Source organism: Lytechinus pictus, chromosome 13 (genome assembly GCF_037042905.1).
Source record: "Lytechinus pictus isolate F3 Inbred chromosome 13, Lp3.0, whole genome shotgun sequence".
In the NCBI taxonomy this organism is placed as follows: domain Eukaryota; kingdom Metazoa; phylum Echinodermata; class Echinoidea; order Temnopleuroida; family Toxopneustidae; genus Lytechinus; species Lytechinus pictus.
Genome location: NC_087257.1, coordinates 18,469,423 through 18,487,949, shown reverse-complemented (window position 1 = coordinate 18,487,949; position 18,527 = coordinate 18,469,423). Strand labels below are relative to the sequence as shown.

Here is an 18,527-nt window from a genome sequence, read left to right as displayed (position 1 = left end):
GGGGATAGGCGAGAGTTATTATTAGACGATATACTATCTGACTATAGCGCAATGATTGATGGTGCGTACAACGAAGAGGAATCTGCGGGGGAATCTGATGTTGATGTTTTTTTTGGAGGAGGGGTAATTTCTAATTAATTTTTCCATATTTTTACTACATGGTTAATATCACTGACCATTAATTAGGAAAATCGTTATCACAGATAATATTCGGACTTTTCTGGTACAAATTATACAGTTAATGCATGGACTATATAGGCCTTCACTGAAAACTGCAGAAGGATAATTGCTCAGTGATCTAAAAATCAGAACCCCTTGAGCGCGAAACTACATGGGTACTTTAACCTTTAACGTCTTTATGAAATGCATGATAAGTTTAAATAAAGATCAAAATATGATTTCGAGTTTACGCTGAACTGGTGGTGGTGGTGATGATGATGATGATGATGATGATTGATGATAATGCTGATGGTGATTATGGTGATGATGATGATGGTGGTGATGGTGATGATGAAGATGATGATGAAGATGATGATGGTGATGATGGTGATGATGAAGATGATGATGCTGATTATGGTGATGATGATGATGATGATGATGATGGTGATGATGATGATGATGGTGATGATGATGATGATGCTGATGATGATTATGGTGATGATGATGATGATGGTGGTGATGATGATGATGATGGTGGTGATGATGATGATGATGATGGTGGTGGTGATGATGATGATGTTGATGGTGATTATGGTGATGATGATGATGGTGGTGGTGATGATGATGGTGATGATGATGGTGACGATGATGATGCTGATGGTGATTATGGTGATGATGATGATGATGGTGGTGGTGGTGATGATGATGATGGTGGTGATGATATTGATGGTGATGGTGATGATGATGATGTTGGTGACGGTCATTAGTTAGAGCACGAACCTACATGACTTGGAGATTATTCGCAGAGATAGGAATATATAACGTATTGAAGCCAATAAAATAATTGGTCAAAATATTATCACGTGATAAACTGTACATTAACCAATCAAATGTTGCTTTGTTTTGCTAATCTCTCATGCAGGTGTAATTAAGATTATTGTATTATTATTATTATCATTATTATTATTTATTTGGGGTCACCTGTGCCCGGGAAGCGACAAGCGAACTGAATCACTGTGACCCCCAGGTCACTCCTCCCGATATTACTGATTGGGGAAATGCAGGTGGACCGCTACACCAGGGTTTCCCCCTACTCTTATACGCATAGTGCAGTGGGTTCTTAGTGTGCAAAGGTGGTGACTCTCCTCTACACGGGTCCTATCCGAGGGACGGAGTGTTTTCCACTGTAACATAGCATGCATCTATGGAACATGGGAGAGACGTTTTCACACAATGCACTGGCTTAAGTCATCCGCCCGGGGTGGACTCGAACCCACGATCTTTGATTCGACAGGCAGGCGCTTTACCGACTGAGCCATCTTCGCTCTAATTAAGATTAAAGGAGAATGAAACTCTTGGAGCAAGTTAGCTTTTGTGAAAGCAAAAAAAATCAAAGAATAAGATCAACAAAAGTTTGAGTAAAATAGGACTAGCAATAGAAGAGTTATGAGCATTTGAATGTCGAGATCACTAATGCTATGGAGATCCTCCTATTGGCAATGTGACCAAGATCTATGATGTCACAGATGAACAACTCTCCCCTTTTGGACACTGAAAATATACCCCAAAACATCTCTTTTTGCTCATTCTAATCATATGACAAACGATTCATCAATGATATAATGTTGTGAAACCTCTGTACTTGTCCTCTCATAAAGAGAACACCTCACCTTGTGATAGACTCTATAAAAGTGAGAATATAAGTGAAATAAGTACTAAAGTAATGAGGGAGTTGTACGTGTGTGACATCACAGATCTTGGTCGCTTTGCCAATGGGAGGATCTACATGGCATTAGTGATCTCAATATTCAAATGCTCATAACTTTCTTATTATTCATTCAATCTTCCTCAAACTTTCAACAATATGTTTCTTTGATTTTTCTCTTTGATATGGATTCAGCTGGTTTCAATGCTTTCATTCTCCTTTAAAATACTGACCTTTTTATCGGTATTTATCATGTTTAACATTGAATAGAGGCGTCGTGGTCTATAGTGGAAAAGACTCTCGTCTTTCAATTTGAGGTTCGATTCCCAACCATGGCGTGTTTTCTTCCAGCAAGAAATTTACCCATCAGTTGTGCTGCACTCAAGCCAGGTGCATAGGCAAAATATGGGTACCGGCAGGAAGTAATTCCTCAAAAAGCGGTGCGCACCGGAATTATTAGACTAGGTTAGCCGGGGTAATATATAGAAGAGCCTTGAGCACCTTAGAAGGTGGATACGTGCGCTATATAAATCCTATAGATTAATTATGATTTTTTTTATCATTTTGATATTTCATTTATTTATTTGGAACTTCAGTGGTCATAATCATGATGGTGTGGATGTAATTCTTGAATATCCTTCGTTTCAATCTTTTTTATGCATTCATGTGCGACTCAGTTTAGGGGGTGACAGAGTAGGGTTAATGATAAGAATTATTACTATTAAATTGGATTCAATTACTAACAACTTCCTTTAAACATGAAAATCAGAAGCGGACGAGTTCAACACCCGCTACGCAAAAACTAAACATTTATAAGGTTTTTCTCCTGTATGGATTCTAAACACAGAATAGTTGGTAGGGTTATTATAAACTTAATTAAAGATTATAAAATAGTTATAAAATCAACAAGGTCGATTTCAACTTTGTGAAAAGCGTGAATCAAGGAATTTTTTACAGGTGAACTAAATTTACTTTTAATAATGTAATTAGAAAAAATAAAATTACAATATTTGTTTATTAGCATGAGGAATCAAACCAAATGCAAAGTCAATCAAAAAATAATTTTATCTAATGGCAATGATGAAAACAAATTCTACGTGTTCGATTCGGAATTATGTATATTTTCATATTTTTTTTATTAGATTATTATTCATAACTCTGATGCCTATGAAATATAATGATATCCGAAAATAGAAAAAAAAAATTCAGCGGTTATTTTTTCTTATTTTGAAAAAGGTCTGAGATGAGGCCTCTTAGGTCTTTAAAAAAATAAACTTGAGAGAACCGATTACAGAATTATTGAATCGATCACAAACTCCGCACAAAATGTGTACAATATCTGATAAAGGCACTGGCGGATCCATATCCGGGGGGGGGGGGGCACAGCTAGCCGTGCCACCCCCTTCCCCTTTGAGAAGCAAAATTTAAATCTTCAATGTAAAAATGATGTTAAAACAGGAGTGCCCCCCCCCCCTCTTTGAAAGTGAAGACCTTTCTTTTTGTTTGCTTGCTTGCTTGTCAAATTTTTCCGGGGACGAAATATCCTTAATTTTTTATCAAAAACCTTTTTTTTTTTTTTTTGCTTGTCAAAATTTTCCTCGGAAAAATGTGTCCCCTCCCCTCTTGGAAAATCCTGGACCCGCCCCTGGATAAAGGCATGGCCTTTATTACTTAAAAAAAAGATATCCGCTTGACTGAGCAGATTTTGGATTAAGAATAAAAGATTATTCCCCTTTCTCATTTTCATTTCTTTATCTTTGTTAAAACGTCCTTGCTCACATCCACCGTGTGCATGTAGCCTAAAGATACGTACACCCTTTGAAAATATCCTACTGGAATAGTTTACTGATCCATGCTTCTACGACGATCACATTAATGGATAAACCATCGGCGTATGAGTCAACACTGAAGTTTCGTAGGTTCTTCCTCCAGTGTTTATGACTGCAGAGATTTGGTCGCTGGGATTTTATTTTTATTTTTTTTTTTTTTTTTTTATGATGATAGTTTCGTAAATGCGCAAGAACATGACTTGTATTCAAAATTGAAATGATTCATTCGCTAGACGGAGACACTGTAATTGCACTCTACTACTACCCGCGCAAAAAAGGTTGTCTATCGTCCGCGAGGCATCCGTCTTGCGAAACGAACGCTTCTTATCACCCCGCACTCACCTCCGTTGCTTGACCATCCGACCGACCTCGCTCGCAGGTTCAATAGGCCTGGGATTCAATACCGCTCTCCGATCATGTGTGGGATATGGGCGCTCTTTGGAGGCCCTTGGTCCCCAAAAAGCAGCGAGGACGTGGCCCGCCTGACATCCTCTGCCGCCAAGGTGAGCCATCGAGGGCCCGACGGATTCCGTTTCGAACACGTCCCAGACGTGCCCAACTGCCCATGTTTTCTTGGATTTCATCGGCTGAACATCGTTGGGGGATCGTACTGGATGCAGCCGATGCGGTTGAAGCAATATCCTCACATATGGATGATATACAATGGCGAGATATACAACTACAAGAAGGTAACTTGTTTGTTCACGGTGGTCAGGGAATCATTCCAGCGACATTTTGTCGTCTGAAAAGTTGTCAGATCTGACAGCTTTCTGTTTTGTTGTTGATAGGCTGAGAAGCACTGTTAGTATTATTGCAGGATAAAACAGGCCTTGCCAGATAAAACATCTGACACACCCTCTCCTCTGGTTATCGAGTTTCAAATTTTGCACGTTCTAGAATTAATTCCAGCAGATATTTGCACATGAGAATATCGCACCGTCTTACAAAGAGTTACGATGAATCCGATCGACCTCAATGGAAATCCATCAACGTCAGATGTTTTCTCTACAGGAATTTTGCAAAATGTAAACAAAGAAAAGCATACTGAATTGTCAAGAAAACATTAAATGTATGAATATAGGCCTACACCATATATCTAGATAATATTTTGAACAAACGTGTATTTCAGATGTTGACGTTGCTGGCTTTCCATAGATCAATTTATCGTAACTCTTTGTAAGACGTGGCCAAGGGCCCTGTTGCAGAAAGATTCGCAATCAAATGCAACTCTAAAAATCATTTGCAACTTGACTTTCAGCCAATCAAAAGCGTGCATGCGAGACTTGCGCATGATATTGATTCACTGGCGATTAAACTTATCGGAACATGCCCCACTAACATGACTAAGGTTTAAATGCCTTTGTAAGTTTGCATGGCTTTCTTCATGTTCTTCGAGCTGGGGGGTGATTTTCAATTATTCCTGACAAAATATAATCGATGGACTGACTGAGAAACGCATCTGGTTCACCGACTCATTGCATATTACATTAATAAATGCCGATTCGTCGTCTTTTGATAACCTCAGTAATGGCCGCCAAAAGTACTTGTTCATAAGTCGGATTCTTCTATACTATAAGAATGGGCTGAATTCTATTAACACACCCAAATTTCCCTTTATATTCATTGTCGAGATAGACTGCACGCATTTACACTAAGCCTATTGTTCATGTTCGCATAAAATTAGGCTTCTGTCTGATCTGATCTTTCACATCTAGAAGAAAAAAAAATCTTTTTCACGGGCTATCGGTTTGGGGTAACAGTACTATCGGGTGTAAAGGCTTGGCCCCACTGCACTTACGGATGCGGAGAGGGTGCAAAACGGAAAAGAATCTTGCCATCCGTTTGGAAACGTTATGTATCCGTTGTGTACTCTTTGCACACGTGTTTCCTACGCTCTATATCCATCGAGCATCCGTCCACTGTGATTTCATTGTTTGCCCATTTTGTCCATTGTCTGGAGCGGATGAAAACGGACAGAGCCACCCCAAAATTGTGCTTATCTGTTGTATCCGTTATGAGTACGTTTTGTGTCCGTCAGCCAGTGGGACCAGTCCTTTTCTAAAGGTTTTATAGGACAAATGTTCACTGATTGGAACCAATCACGCATGATAGAGGTACATGTAGTTTAAAGGGGAATCCAATCCAAATAAAAAGTTGCTTCTAGAGGAAAAAGAAAAATCAGACAAGGAGATAAATGAAAGTGAACAATATCGGACGAACAATAATAAAGTTATGAATTGGTAATCACTTTACCTACGTAGCTTGGCCGCATTGGTGATGTAATAGTGATGTAAAACAAAGACTACAGTTACTCCAATAGGCCGACATAATTTTTTTCTTCAAGTTTTGCTTCATTTGTTGTTTTTCTTGAGGACCTAAATAATAAACTATAGGCCCCCGTGCATAAAAGTTACCATTATGGTAACTTTGCCATCCAATGGTAACTTGCAAGGAATCCTTGTTTCTGATTGGCTGTTGATCGTCGTTACCATGGTAGTTACCATTGGATGACAAAGTAAGGTAACTTCTATGCAATGGGATCCAGTATTTTGACTGCTGGCCCAGGGAAATAGGTACTCGGAGAAGACTAGGGCCTATAAATTCCCAATGATTGAATTACTTAATAAAGCCATTTATTTGTTCCACTATAATATTATGGCATTACACGACCGCAATTTCATTTCCTGTCATTCTTCCTTCTTTTCTTTCTTTTCTCATCTTTTCTTTTCTCCTTTTTTTCTCTTTTTTTTATCTTTCCTATATATACTTTTTCACAACATGGAAAATGAGATGAGAGATCGTCACCTTCCTGGTCCCACCCATGTGGGTTGTGGCGCCCCGCTGCCTGGATTATTGTTTGCAGTTGGGATCGCAATTTTCAATAACATATATTTTACGCCCTATCCGTAGGTCCAATCGGTTTATAATCTGCCTTATGAGACCGACGTGGACGGAGAAGCTATCATTCATCTCTATGTGAAAGGCGGGGTTCATTTCGCTGCTTCCATGTTAGACGGCGTGTTTGCCTTCTGCATACTGGACACCAGCAAAAAAGAGGTACAAAATCCTAACGGAATCATTTCATCATTATTGCTTTCTTGCTCTTCAGTCTAGACTTTAACTAAAAATATCAAAAACGAGTGACGTACTATGACAATTGTAAGCAATCAAATTGAATATGAAGTTCATGCAGATCAGTGCTTCACACATTTTTTTAAAATACTGGTGATTTTTTTTTAATCCATCAAAGATGAATAAAGTTTTCATTTTTTTTTAGTTTGTGACGTCAGCTGCTCGTTTATGACGTCACAAATAAAAGAGATTAAATCTTATTAACTTTCTTTTAAAGGGATTTTCCTCAAACCTTCACCAGTATTTTTTAATCTTTATTTTTACTGGAAATTATACAACAAAATCTTCTTCAAGGTGAACTTTTGATCCCCCTTAACAATTTAAGACACGAATTTCGGAGTTGGAAGCTATGGTGGATTTCACCGCCCCCCCCCTCACCCCTCGGGCTGTGAGCTGGTCCAAATGCAGACAATCCAGAAATAATGACCCTGCAGTTTTTAATAATTTATACAGTTCGTTCCCATATTGTTATCGCGATAGTATGATATGAACGGATTGAGATAATTTCATAACATTATAGATTAGCTGGCACTGGGTTATTGTACAAGAACTTTGTCCAACCACTGTCAACAAATAAAACATTTATCCGTGTTATCCATCGCTTTGTCAGATCATGGACCTATTATAAAATAGGTCCATGGTCAGATAAGTTGGCCACCTCTTCACTCATTCAAGCTTGTCTTAATTTACACAGCATGATAGGGAGTATTTTTTCAAACGCTTAACTTTGTCTAACGGCCAATTTGTATGACATAATCATGATAAATGATTGATTGATTGATTGGTCCGAACTTACATTGTTTTATTCTTTTCACCCCCCCCCCCCTTGTAATCTTGTATTGTATAATGAGTTTTTTATTCTGAAGGTTGCCTCTTTTTCTCTTCTAACCTTCCAATTTCTTTTGACTCATTTCTTGCTTGACATTTTCTCATCCACTTCCTGTCCTCTCTCCTACCTTTTATGTCCCCCTTTTCTTCCTTAAAGGCACATTCGTTTGTAGTAGGTATCATAAATGGTTATAGGTCATTTAATTGTAGTAATTTATAAAGGGTTGAGACCGTCTGAGATTTAGGATAGTTGTGTGTGGTTATGGGGTCTTCTCAGATTGATATGGCTCGTGCTAATGGTCAGTTTGGGGATCCTGGTTGCCCCCCCCCCTCCTTTCCTTTTTTATTTGGGCCTCATTTTCCGTTCCTTCATTTGTGTATTTATGATACTATTTTTTCTCATTTTTATGAATCTGTGTATTGTATTCGAATATTTACTTAAAATTACATGTATGCGTGCTTCATACTATTGTTATGATTCATACTTAAGTCTTCTATATTAATTGAATGATTGATTGATTGATTGATTGATCGATCGTTCGTTCGATTGATTGATAGCTTTTGATTGATATGTATTGGTTGGTAGATTGATTGATTGACTGATTGACAGATTCATTGATTGATTGATTCATTGATTCATTCATTCATTCATTCATTGACTGATTTCATTTGTCAGTTATGACAAATACAAGTGTGAGATTAAAGTATAAACCTATCTTGAGACGATATCTCTTCAAAGCTAATCAACCAAGGGGTTATTAAATCATCGATAAAGCCCTTGTTCAGACAATAATATACACAGCTAGCACCACAGGCCTACCCGAATTAAATGTACTATCAAAGAATATCAATTGTCTTTTTTTTGTTAAATCCTGGTTGATTCACTGACCCTGTCGCAAAGAAAAATAATCTTCATCAAGAAAAAATTGGAAAATAACGAAAACGAAAGGGAAATGGGTGAAGTATGATAATATTTTAATATTACATGTACTGTCAAAATATACTTTGGCTTTTCATATTAAAGTCCAATTTTGTTTCTCGATCTCACTTTAGGTTCATCTTGGCCGCGACACATATGGGATCAAACCACTCTTTACTTCAACTCCAAGTGATTCACTCTTACTCTGTTCCGAGGCCAAAGGTATTTTTAAAAAGTTTTTCGTCTCCTTCTTTTTCTTCTTTTTTCCTTCTTCTTCTTCTTCTTCTTCTTCTCCTCCTCCTCCTTCTCCTTATTTCTTCTTGTACACCGTAAGAGAATCTAATTTCCGTATCGACACTGCAAAAACTCCGGTGTTGATTTAACACCATCACGGAATCTATATATGTCCACACCAGAGAAGTGTTAAACAACCCCAGTTTCGTTTTGGTCTAACACCAGAAAGGTGTTTATACAACACCAATTAATAAAACAGCATCGGTTTGATTCCAAACTGGTGTTGTTTCAATACTTCTCTGGTGTGGATATATATGTAGATTCCGGGCTGGTGTTAAATCAACACCGGATTTTTTGCAGATAGTATTTATGCTCCAATATAGTTTCTAGATGAATAAAGTAATATACCGTTGACTATGTATTGCAAATTGTCAGAAATTTATTACTGAAAACAATAATGTATATATAAATTTGAGTTAGGCATAATTTTCAAACCAAGGAAGTTAATATGAATAGACCATAATCATTTTTTTTATAACAGTAATTATTATTGTCATTGTCATCATCCTCAACACTTAGGGCTCGTTAGTCTCTGTAACGGAAGTGATATCAACTGGTTCCTTTCGGGTCACGTTCAAACTTTCAACATTCTTCCTGATGGAAAAGTCTCAGCTGCGTCGGCTCCCGTCCGATTTCATTCGATCGATTCTAAACCCAAGTCGAATGATATCGATCTTGACATGAACATTGAATGTAAGTTATTTTAATATCTTTTTTTGTTTTGAAACAATTTTTTTTATTTCAATATATTCATAATCAAATATATCATGTATCACAAAACATTACAAGACGAAATAAATATTGAAAATAATTATTAAAGGTAACACTTGATCACACTTACTGAAAATTACATAACATAAGACTAATATTACAAAACATTGTTTAATACATGTATATAATTGGAAAAGGGAAAAAAAGTAATAATAAAAATGAAATATACGCATCCATTCGTTACTCTAAATCAACCTGTTCCCATTTCTGGAGATGTATTGCCAAGGTATTTCTTTCTTGTGCAATCTTATGTTCCTCTTCCCTATATTTTCTGCAATGTTTTCTTATGATTCCAACAGGTGGCAAAACAGCTTCCTGCCTTGCAGAATAAATCTCTTTTTTAACTATTAAAATTACTTTTTTAAAACATTTTATCCTATTTGAACTTCCATCAATCCTAACAAAGTGTCTTCCATTGAGAGATTCTCCAATTCTTTTAACCTTAATTTATGTCCAATATTTTTTCAAATAAATGATCAAGAGTTTCAACTTCTTAGTAACAAAACGAATATCATTCTTGAGAGAATCTTTACTACTCAGTTGCATACATTGCAAATATTTGGAGTGTAAAAATAAACAAATGTAACAAATGAGGAGGATTGGAAAAAAGTCAAAACATAATTGCTGGCTAGATATTTCTTTAATAATTGTTTTTTCCACCACTTTATTTTTTTTTATAATTGTCAGAAAATTCACTTACCTAATGTACCACTTAACATAATTTACAGCGGCAACAGTTTTACCTCCGTGTGATAAAACCCCATTCCAGTGAGGGTGCATAATTCGGTTTAAATAGAATGATATTGAGAAAGGCAAGATGATTTTGATGAGAAAAACAGACACATTTTATTATATTGTAATCTTAAAATGATCTAGCATTGGGTTGAAATTACATAAAAGTTGGTTGGTTTTCAATCAATGTGAGGACAGTACCTTACCCAAGGAACCGTGTTTTCTCCTCTTTTTTTTTCTCCCAAAGTTTTAAAGATTGGTTGCGAAGCTTTCCAATTTTTGATTAAAAAAAATGATTCCTATCTTTTTAGTGGCATTTTCACTTTCTGTTTCATGTCTCTCTTATGTATACATTTTCATATCTTTACAAAATACATGTACATGTTTATATTCAACAACCTTTTTGCTTCCATGGTTTACAGTCGGTCTATCTGATGACGTCCTATCAAACGTCCGTCGTCTTTTTGAGGACGCTGTTAGAAAACGGTTGATGAGTACTCGACGCATTGGATGTTTATTATCAGGTAACTTGATTTATAATAAGGCTGGTACAAAAATTATGTGGATTGATTTTGGGTGTGGATTTGTCAATCAAAATAGGAGTTAAAGGTTTTAACTCCGAAAATGTCCTAATATCTCTCGTAATTCAGGGAGGGTGGGCATATTTATCGTAACAAAAAAGACGGTGTGATATCGATGTGATATTGTTTGAAGGATTTTACCATAAAAGCCGGAAGAGAATTTAACTTGACCCTCGCTTTGTTGGTGTTTTGTACGTTTCTTTATTCAAGGATTTTCGTATTCCTATATACCGTGATTTTACATGTTCCGATTTCAAAAGTAAAGAATTATCTTCCATGCATAAATCATCTTAAAGGTGGTCTTGATTCCAGTCTTCTCGCAGCCTCGGTCTCTAAGATTCTAGGTGAACATCCAAGGGGGTACCCGCTACAAACATTCTCTGTTGGGATGGACGGAAGTCCGGACATAGCTGCAGCGAGAAAGGTACTTTAAACCCTCAAATGTGACATTCTATAAATGTCACAATTCATTAAAAAAACGCGTTAACCATCTTCTGGCCCCCCATCATTCTCACACCCTTATATAAAAGTCATCACCACCGCAAGACAAACAGCAAGCTATATAGAGCTCGATGGTATCGCAGTCAGTATAGACAGATAGATCAGTATCAGGAGTACAAACTAAAGCAGTCTTGACGTGAAAGACCGACGAATCAGGACAGGGACTTTCCTCCCGGACGTTCCTAGCATGTCATGCACCAAATATGATGGAAAAAATGTATAAAATTATGCATTTCCAATCGAACACTATTTTGCATATGCCAAACAACGCTACCGTACTCTGAGTCTTATTCAAGAAAATACAGCGTTAGCTCAGTGAACAATACTTAAAGATGTATAGGGAAAACTTCAATACATACGAAAGTACATACAAGGGCGTATGCTAGGGGTGTACCTTGGGTGCACGTGCACCCTCCCGCTGAGGCAGAGGAGTTCCGACACTGACAAGCAAAACGAAATTTGTACCCATTGCTCTGCTTTCAACAGCTTATTTTCCTAACTTTAGTTCCACCTCCCCAAGATGTGCACCCCATACCACTTTACTCCCCCTCCCCAGGATGCATGTGCACCTCCCCATGCTCAAACCAGCCTACGCCCTTGTATATACCACACATACATTAATACATTTTATCATTAAAATCGTTTTTTTTATGTAAAAATGCTCATAGTGTGTGTTACAGAAAAATTACGTTTAACATTGAGAATATTTTATCATGCCTGCATGGTCGATTTTTTCTTCATTGGATACAGTAAATCGTTGTAACAGTCGCACCAACGAAACCGAATCCAAACCGACCGACGATCCTAAATACTTATTCAAATTAACGTATTGAACGATCTGGTGGGTGTTTCATAAAGCTGTTCGTAAGATACGAATGACTTTACGCACGACTGGTGATCCTTTCTTGTGCTATGTGATATCCCTATAATATAATTGATTTATGACCTAAGAACATGTTCCAACCGTGCGTAAAGTTGTGCGTAACTTTACGAACAGCTTTATGAAACACCCTCCTGGGCTAGCCGGCTCCGTAACACAAAGGTTTGCGATGAATTGCTAATATATGAAAGAACCGCACTCATTGGCTCCTAAACAGAGTGCGCATGCAACGAGGATCTCGATTGGTCATTGGTATTTAGTTATTAATTGCAAACCTTTGCGTTATGGAGCCCTGGGACCCGTCTTACAAAGAGTTGCGATTGATCCGATCAATCGCAACTATGGAAAGCCAGCAACGTCAACATCTGAAATACATGTTTGTTCAAAATATTTTCTAGAAATGACATATATTCATACATTAACTGTTTTCTTAACAATTCAGTCTGCTTCTCTTTGTTTCTAAAGGATATTGAACAAATTTCTAAAAGAAAAAATTATGACATTGATGGATTTCCATATTCTTGAGATTGATCGAATCAATCGTAACTCTTTGCAAGACGGGGGCCAGGAGTTGGTTTCATTGGTGTATACTTCTTTACTGGTTTGTCTTTTTATAGGTTTCCTCCCATATCGGCAGTGAGCACCACGAAATCACATTCACTATCCCACAAGGCATTGCGGCTGTCCGTGACGTCATCTATTCCCTCGAGACATATGACATCATGAGCATCAGACCAAGTATAGGTTTGTACCTATTTGAAACAATTCAAAAATAAATTGAACTAAGATGCAATGCTACACAAAAAAAACCCATTAACCCGTATTCCATGTATTCTGTAGTCCAATTCAAAGCTATCTGAAGTTGCACCAGACAAGTATTGTAAAGAAAGTCCGTACGGTTAATTGTCATCGTTCATTTGCATAAATCTAACTCTGTGAAATCACAAATTCTGTGAAAGATGATCGATTACCAAATCCTAGAAACAGGTATGCCCTGGACAAAGTTTATGGAAGTTGAGTAATTTCGATAGCCAACATCTAAATTTGGCACTACTACACAGATGTTCGTGCACAATTTTTGCCTTTTGAAAGCTAAGTGATGCTTTTTGAAGGGTTGCTTCACGTAAAAATACAAAGTTATGACTAATCATCCTCCATTCTCTTGCACTAGCTATGTACTTCCTGCTCAAGTACATTCGCAGCCAGACCGATACAGCAGTTGTCTTCTCTGGCGAAGGCGCGGACGAGCTTGCTCAAGGGTACCTCTACTTCTACAAGCAGCCGAGTCGAGAGGCGGGGGATGAAGAGAGCAGGCGGCTCCTGCGAGATTTGTACATGTATGATGTCCTCAGGGCAGATCGTGTGTCTTCGGCACATGGGTAAGATATTCAGACAATATCGGATTCAGAGAGGGGTGAGATGGAGGTGCAGGGGGTCCATTGCATGGGCGGCTGAGCAGAAGATTATCCTTTGTTCATAGGGGACACCTTTTGTTGTGTCCTCCCCCCCCCCCCCCAACACAAAATATAATATTCTACTCCGCCACCCATGATCCCTTGCCAGAATTTGATGAACTATTGAATCCTTCATTGGGACGAGAAAGTACTTCTGGTAAATGGAGGTGTAATTTGAGATCATAATTTTTTTTAGGCAGACGCACCGCTATCGAAATATCATTGGCAGCATCTTCTTGTTGCATACCCCTTTCATAAACCCAATTATGCGGCTTATAGCAGCATAATGTGGTCGTAAAATCGGAGGAGGACCAGAGTTATCCGCATTTTTTTTATGCTGCAATTATCCGCATAATAGCGGCATCGGGACCAGATTTTTACTTTATGAACGCATTTCCAAAGTACAGTGCGGATAATTGCCATGGTGCGGTCACAAGGTCAACCTTTTCCAACACAACCGCATCGGAGGGGGTGTGTGCAGTTGCCATGACGATTATCCGCCTTTATCAGGACGGGCGCTCGTAAAAATAGAGCGGATTATTTTCGGAGTTTGTGAACGCAATTTTTATTGAATTATCCGCATTACTCTTAGGCGGCTAATTGGAGGATACCCCTTTCATAAACCCATCCTCCAATTAGCCGCCTAAGAGTAATGCGGATAATTCAATAAAAATTGCGTTCACAAACTCCGAAAATAATCCGCACTATTTTTACGAGCGCCCGTCCTGAAAAAGGCGGATAATCGTCATGGCAACTGCACACACCCCCTCCGATGCGGTTGTGTTGGAAAAGGGTGACCTTGTGACCGCACTATGGCAATTATCCGCATTACTTTGGAAATGCGTTCATAAAGTAAAAATCTGGTCCCGATGCTGCTATTATGCGGATAATTGCAGCATCAAAATAATGCGGATAACTCTGGTCCTCCTCTGATTTTACGACCACATTATGCTGCTATTAGCCGCATAATTGGGTTTATGAAAGGGGTATTAGTGCAACATAAAGATGATGCCAATGATATTTCGATAGCGGTGCGTCTGCCTAAAAAAAATTATGATCTCAAATTACACCTCCATTTACCAGAAGTACTTTCTCGTCCCAATGAAGGACTCAATAGTTCATCAAATTCTAGCAAGGGATCATGGGCGGCGGAGTAGAATATTATATTTTGTGCTGGGGGGAGGACACAACCAAAAGGTGTCCCCTATGAACAAAGGATAATCTTCTGCTCAGCCGCCCATGCAATTATCCGCATTATTTGAAAATGCGTTCATAAAGTCAAAATCTGGTCCCGATGCCGCTATTATGCGGATAATTGCAGCATCAATATAATGCGGATAACTCTGGTCCTCCTCCGATTTTACGACCAAATTATGCTGCTATTAGCCGCATAATTGGGTTTATGAAAGTAATGCACCAAGAAGTGCAACTGTTAATATAGCGTGCAAGTCGGGATAGTGCTATAAAATCACACAGCAAAATCAATTTGTTATTTGGTGTTTGCACCCTAGCCTTGAAATCCGGGTGCCCTTCCTCGATCACCTCTTCACATCGTACTTCCTGTCTCTCCCTCCGGAGTTACGTCGACCGATCAACGGTATCGAAAAGTTTCTGATCCGGAAGTCCTTCGATGATGGAATTTTCCTTCCGGAAGAGATACTCTGGAGGACCAAGGAAGGGTTTACTGACGGTGTGTCTTCGGTTGAGAAGTCGTGGTATGTTATCCTCAAGGAGCACTTCGAACAACAGGTATGCTAATTTTATAGATGAAGATAAGATAAGATGTAAATTTTTAATTGCCGGTTTGGTCAATAGGTTTGGGCGGGTGAGCCAGTCTTTGTTTGACATGTGCATTATTCTACTTTTTTGTTACTATACAGTATATCGTTTTCTGTGATCAACTCTTTTTTTTTTAATCATATGTTATTTCTTCCTCATATATATAACATGTCAACATAATGAATAACACGAAATTATTAACATAATTGCATCAGAATTCATACAAAGAAAAACAATGTAAATAATTATTCGAAAAGTAAACTGAGAATCAATCCGTAAATATTAACAATCACAACGGAAATTGTAATGCGAAATAAAAATCTTCTACAATATGTGGAGCGTTGTGGCCCAGTGGATTAGTCTTCGGACTTTGAAACAGAGGGTCGTGGGTTCGAATCCCAGCCATGGCGTAATTTCCTTCAGCAAGAAACTGATCCACAGTGTGCTGCACTCAACCCAGGTGAGGTAAATGGGTACCGGTAGGAAGTAATTCCTTAAAAAGCTGTGTGCGCTATGAACGCCTAGCTTAGCCGGGTAATATAGGAGCGCCTTGAGCACCTAACAAGGTGGATATGTGCGCAATATAAATATCCTATATTATATTATATTATTATTATTATTACAACTCTAGAAATATCTCTGAATATAATTATAAACAAATTTGATAATTTACAGATAAAACTCAATTTGAACATGTTTTTCCCCCTTTACAATACAATTACATTAAGTAATTGAGGAAAGTGTAATCAATCACAAACACACAAAAGAAAACGCACTCTCCGCCACACTTCGCCCATTAAACCCCCCCCCCCTTCCCCTATAAACAGAGCATAAGAAGAAGGGAAAAAAGACAAACCTGAGAAAAATGGTAAAACAGAACGTAAATCGATATCTGAGATCAAAGATCCAAGTTTCATCATTTACCTTTACATTTCATTTTCAACAAAAATAAACCAAGTATTATTTCGTAGCACCAATAGCTGAAAATTGCATTGGCCCTGCCGAGATCTCAGTGCAGCAAATCCTTATACTGAGCAGCGCCCTCTTCATCCTGTGTAACTAAGCCCATCTTTGTACTTTTGTTTTTAATTACTATATATACAGGAGATTGGTCTCTTTTCTGTCCGTTTCTTTACTCTGTTCTTTATTTTTAGTTACGCTTGGCAGCTTGTGGTTTAAAACCATAAATGTATTACTTGTAGTTATTGAAAATGATGCTATTCAAAATAACATCGTATGTTAGAACAATCAATGCAAATGTAAAGTAAAAATTAATTTGTTGTTGTGATTTTTTTATGGTGGTTACACCAATGGTATCCACTTTTATTTTCCTGCATTCAGAATGAAGCTTCTGTTTAGTATCACAGGTTTGAAAAAAAGTACACCGTATTAAAGGGATGGTCCAGGCTGTAGATATTTCTTTCTCAATAAATAAAGTGAAATTTACAAAGCAAAAAGCTGATCAAAATCGGATAACAAATAATGAAGTTATTGAATTTTAAAGATTGGCATTATTCCGGTGAAACAGTTCTAGGCATGTCTTTATGAATATTCATTAGGTGGGCTGATGATGTCATATCCCCACTTGTTCTTTTGTATTTTATTATAGGAAATAAGGTTTATTTAAAAAATTTCTACCAAGAACTAAAACAGTTGGATTGACAACTGATTAAGTGCATTATTATTTTATTTATTGCCGCAACTGATTTCATTATAATGGAGACACATAATTTACACATGTATGAAAAAATGAAACATTCACGATTTCATGTAATTACATAAGAAAAAGGAAAGTGGGGACGTGACATAATCAGCCCACCTAATGAATATTCATGACGTTGTGCATTCTATTTATTAAGATATAGATATTTTCAGCCCGGACCATCCCTTTAAAGCCTCCTTATTGTTTTGTCCAGATCACAGATAGTATGATGGATGAATCTCCAATGACATTTCCTTTCAACCCTCCAACAACAAAGGAGTCCTACTACTACCGAATGGTATTTGAAGAGTTCTTTCCGGGGAGAGCTGAATGGACTCCTTACATATGGATGCCTCGTTGGGTGGGGGACGTAGATCCTGCAGGTCGGGCCCTGAAACACTATGCTCATGGCAAGCACGACACTTCCAGAGGGCGCCAGTTTTGCCTTGCGGACATCCTTGGGATTACCGATGACAATCGTGTTTAGGGGTAAAATTGAATGGACTGATGCCTCGCCGGGTGGCTGCCGTAGATTCTGTGGGCCGTACGCTTAAGAACTATGCTCATGGCATTAAACACGACACTTCCAGAGGGCTCCAAATTTGCCTTACGGACATCCTTGAGAGTACCAATGACCATCGTGTTTAGGGGTAAAATTGAATGAACTGATGCCCCGCCGTGGCTGCCGTAGATTCTGTGGGCCTTACGCTTCAGAACTATGCCCACGGCAAGCACGACACACATTGAGAGGGTGTCAGTTTTGCCTTGCGGACATCCTTGGGAGTTCCATTGGTCACGGCCGTCTTGTTTTTTTTTTTTTTTTTTTTGGTGGGGGAGGGGGGAAGGTTAACATTGAATGGACTCGTTACACGTAGATACCTCTTTGGGAGGGTGTTGTAGACCCTGTAGGCCCTGGTCCTGAATCAGTTATGACGATGACGAACACGATGTTTCTAGAGGACACGCTGTCTTGAGAACAGTTCATTTTGTGTTAATGAATCCAGTAGCCCCCCCCCCCCCCCAAAAAAAAAAAAAAAAAAAAAAAAAAAAATCAAAATTTCTCAATTTCTGTATAATTATCCTTATTTGCACTCATTTTGATTGATATTCAGTATTCGTTTGTGGAATTTTATCTTCACCATTTTGATTCCAACCATCATTGTCAAATTCGTCACCATCGCGATTCCTCTTGTGTTTTGAGCTATAAGATCATGAATGCCTGCAAATTCCAATATTAATTTTGACGTCAGTGATTCAGATA

General features: G+C 38.1%; 1 protein-coding gene across 2 annotated transcripts; it reads left to right on the top strand.

Moving 5' to 3' along the window:
- The first annotated feature begins 26 nt into the window (after positions 1 to 26).
- LOC129274605 (asparagine synthetase [glutamine-hydrolyzing]-like) lies at positions 27 to 18,523 on the top strand. Of its 2 annotated transcripts, none has more exons than XM_064108480.1 (10): positions 27 to 123; positions 6,604 to 6,750; positions 8,707 to 8,794; positions 9,386 to 9,559; positions 10,792 to 10,893; positions 11,247 to 11,374; positions 12,949 to 13,075; positions 13,503 to 13,710; positions 15,297 to 15,534; positions 17,481 to 18,523. In XM_064108480.1, the coding sequence occupies exons 1-10, from the start codon at positions 52 to 54 to the stop codon at positions 17,751 to 17,753; spliced, it is 1,557 nt and encodes a 518-aa protein (XP_063964550.1). In that variant the 5' UTR covers positions 27 to 51; the 3' UTR covers positions 17,754 to 18,523. The 2 variants fall into 2 exon arrangements, with proteins under 2 accessions (XP_063964550.1, XP_063964549.1); XM_064108479.1 differs by lacking the exon at positions 27 to 123 and adding an exon at positions 3,709 to 4,382.
- Positions 18,524 to 18,527: the final 4 nt, after the last annotated feature.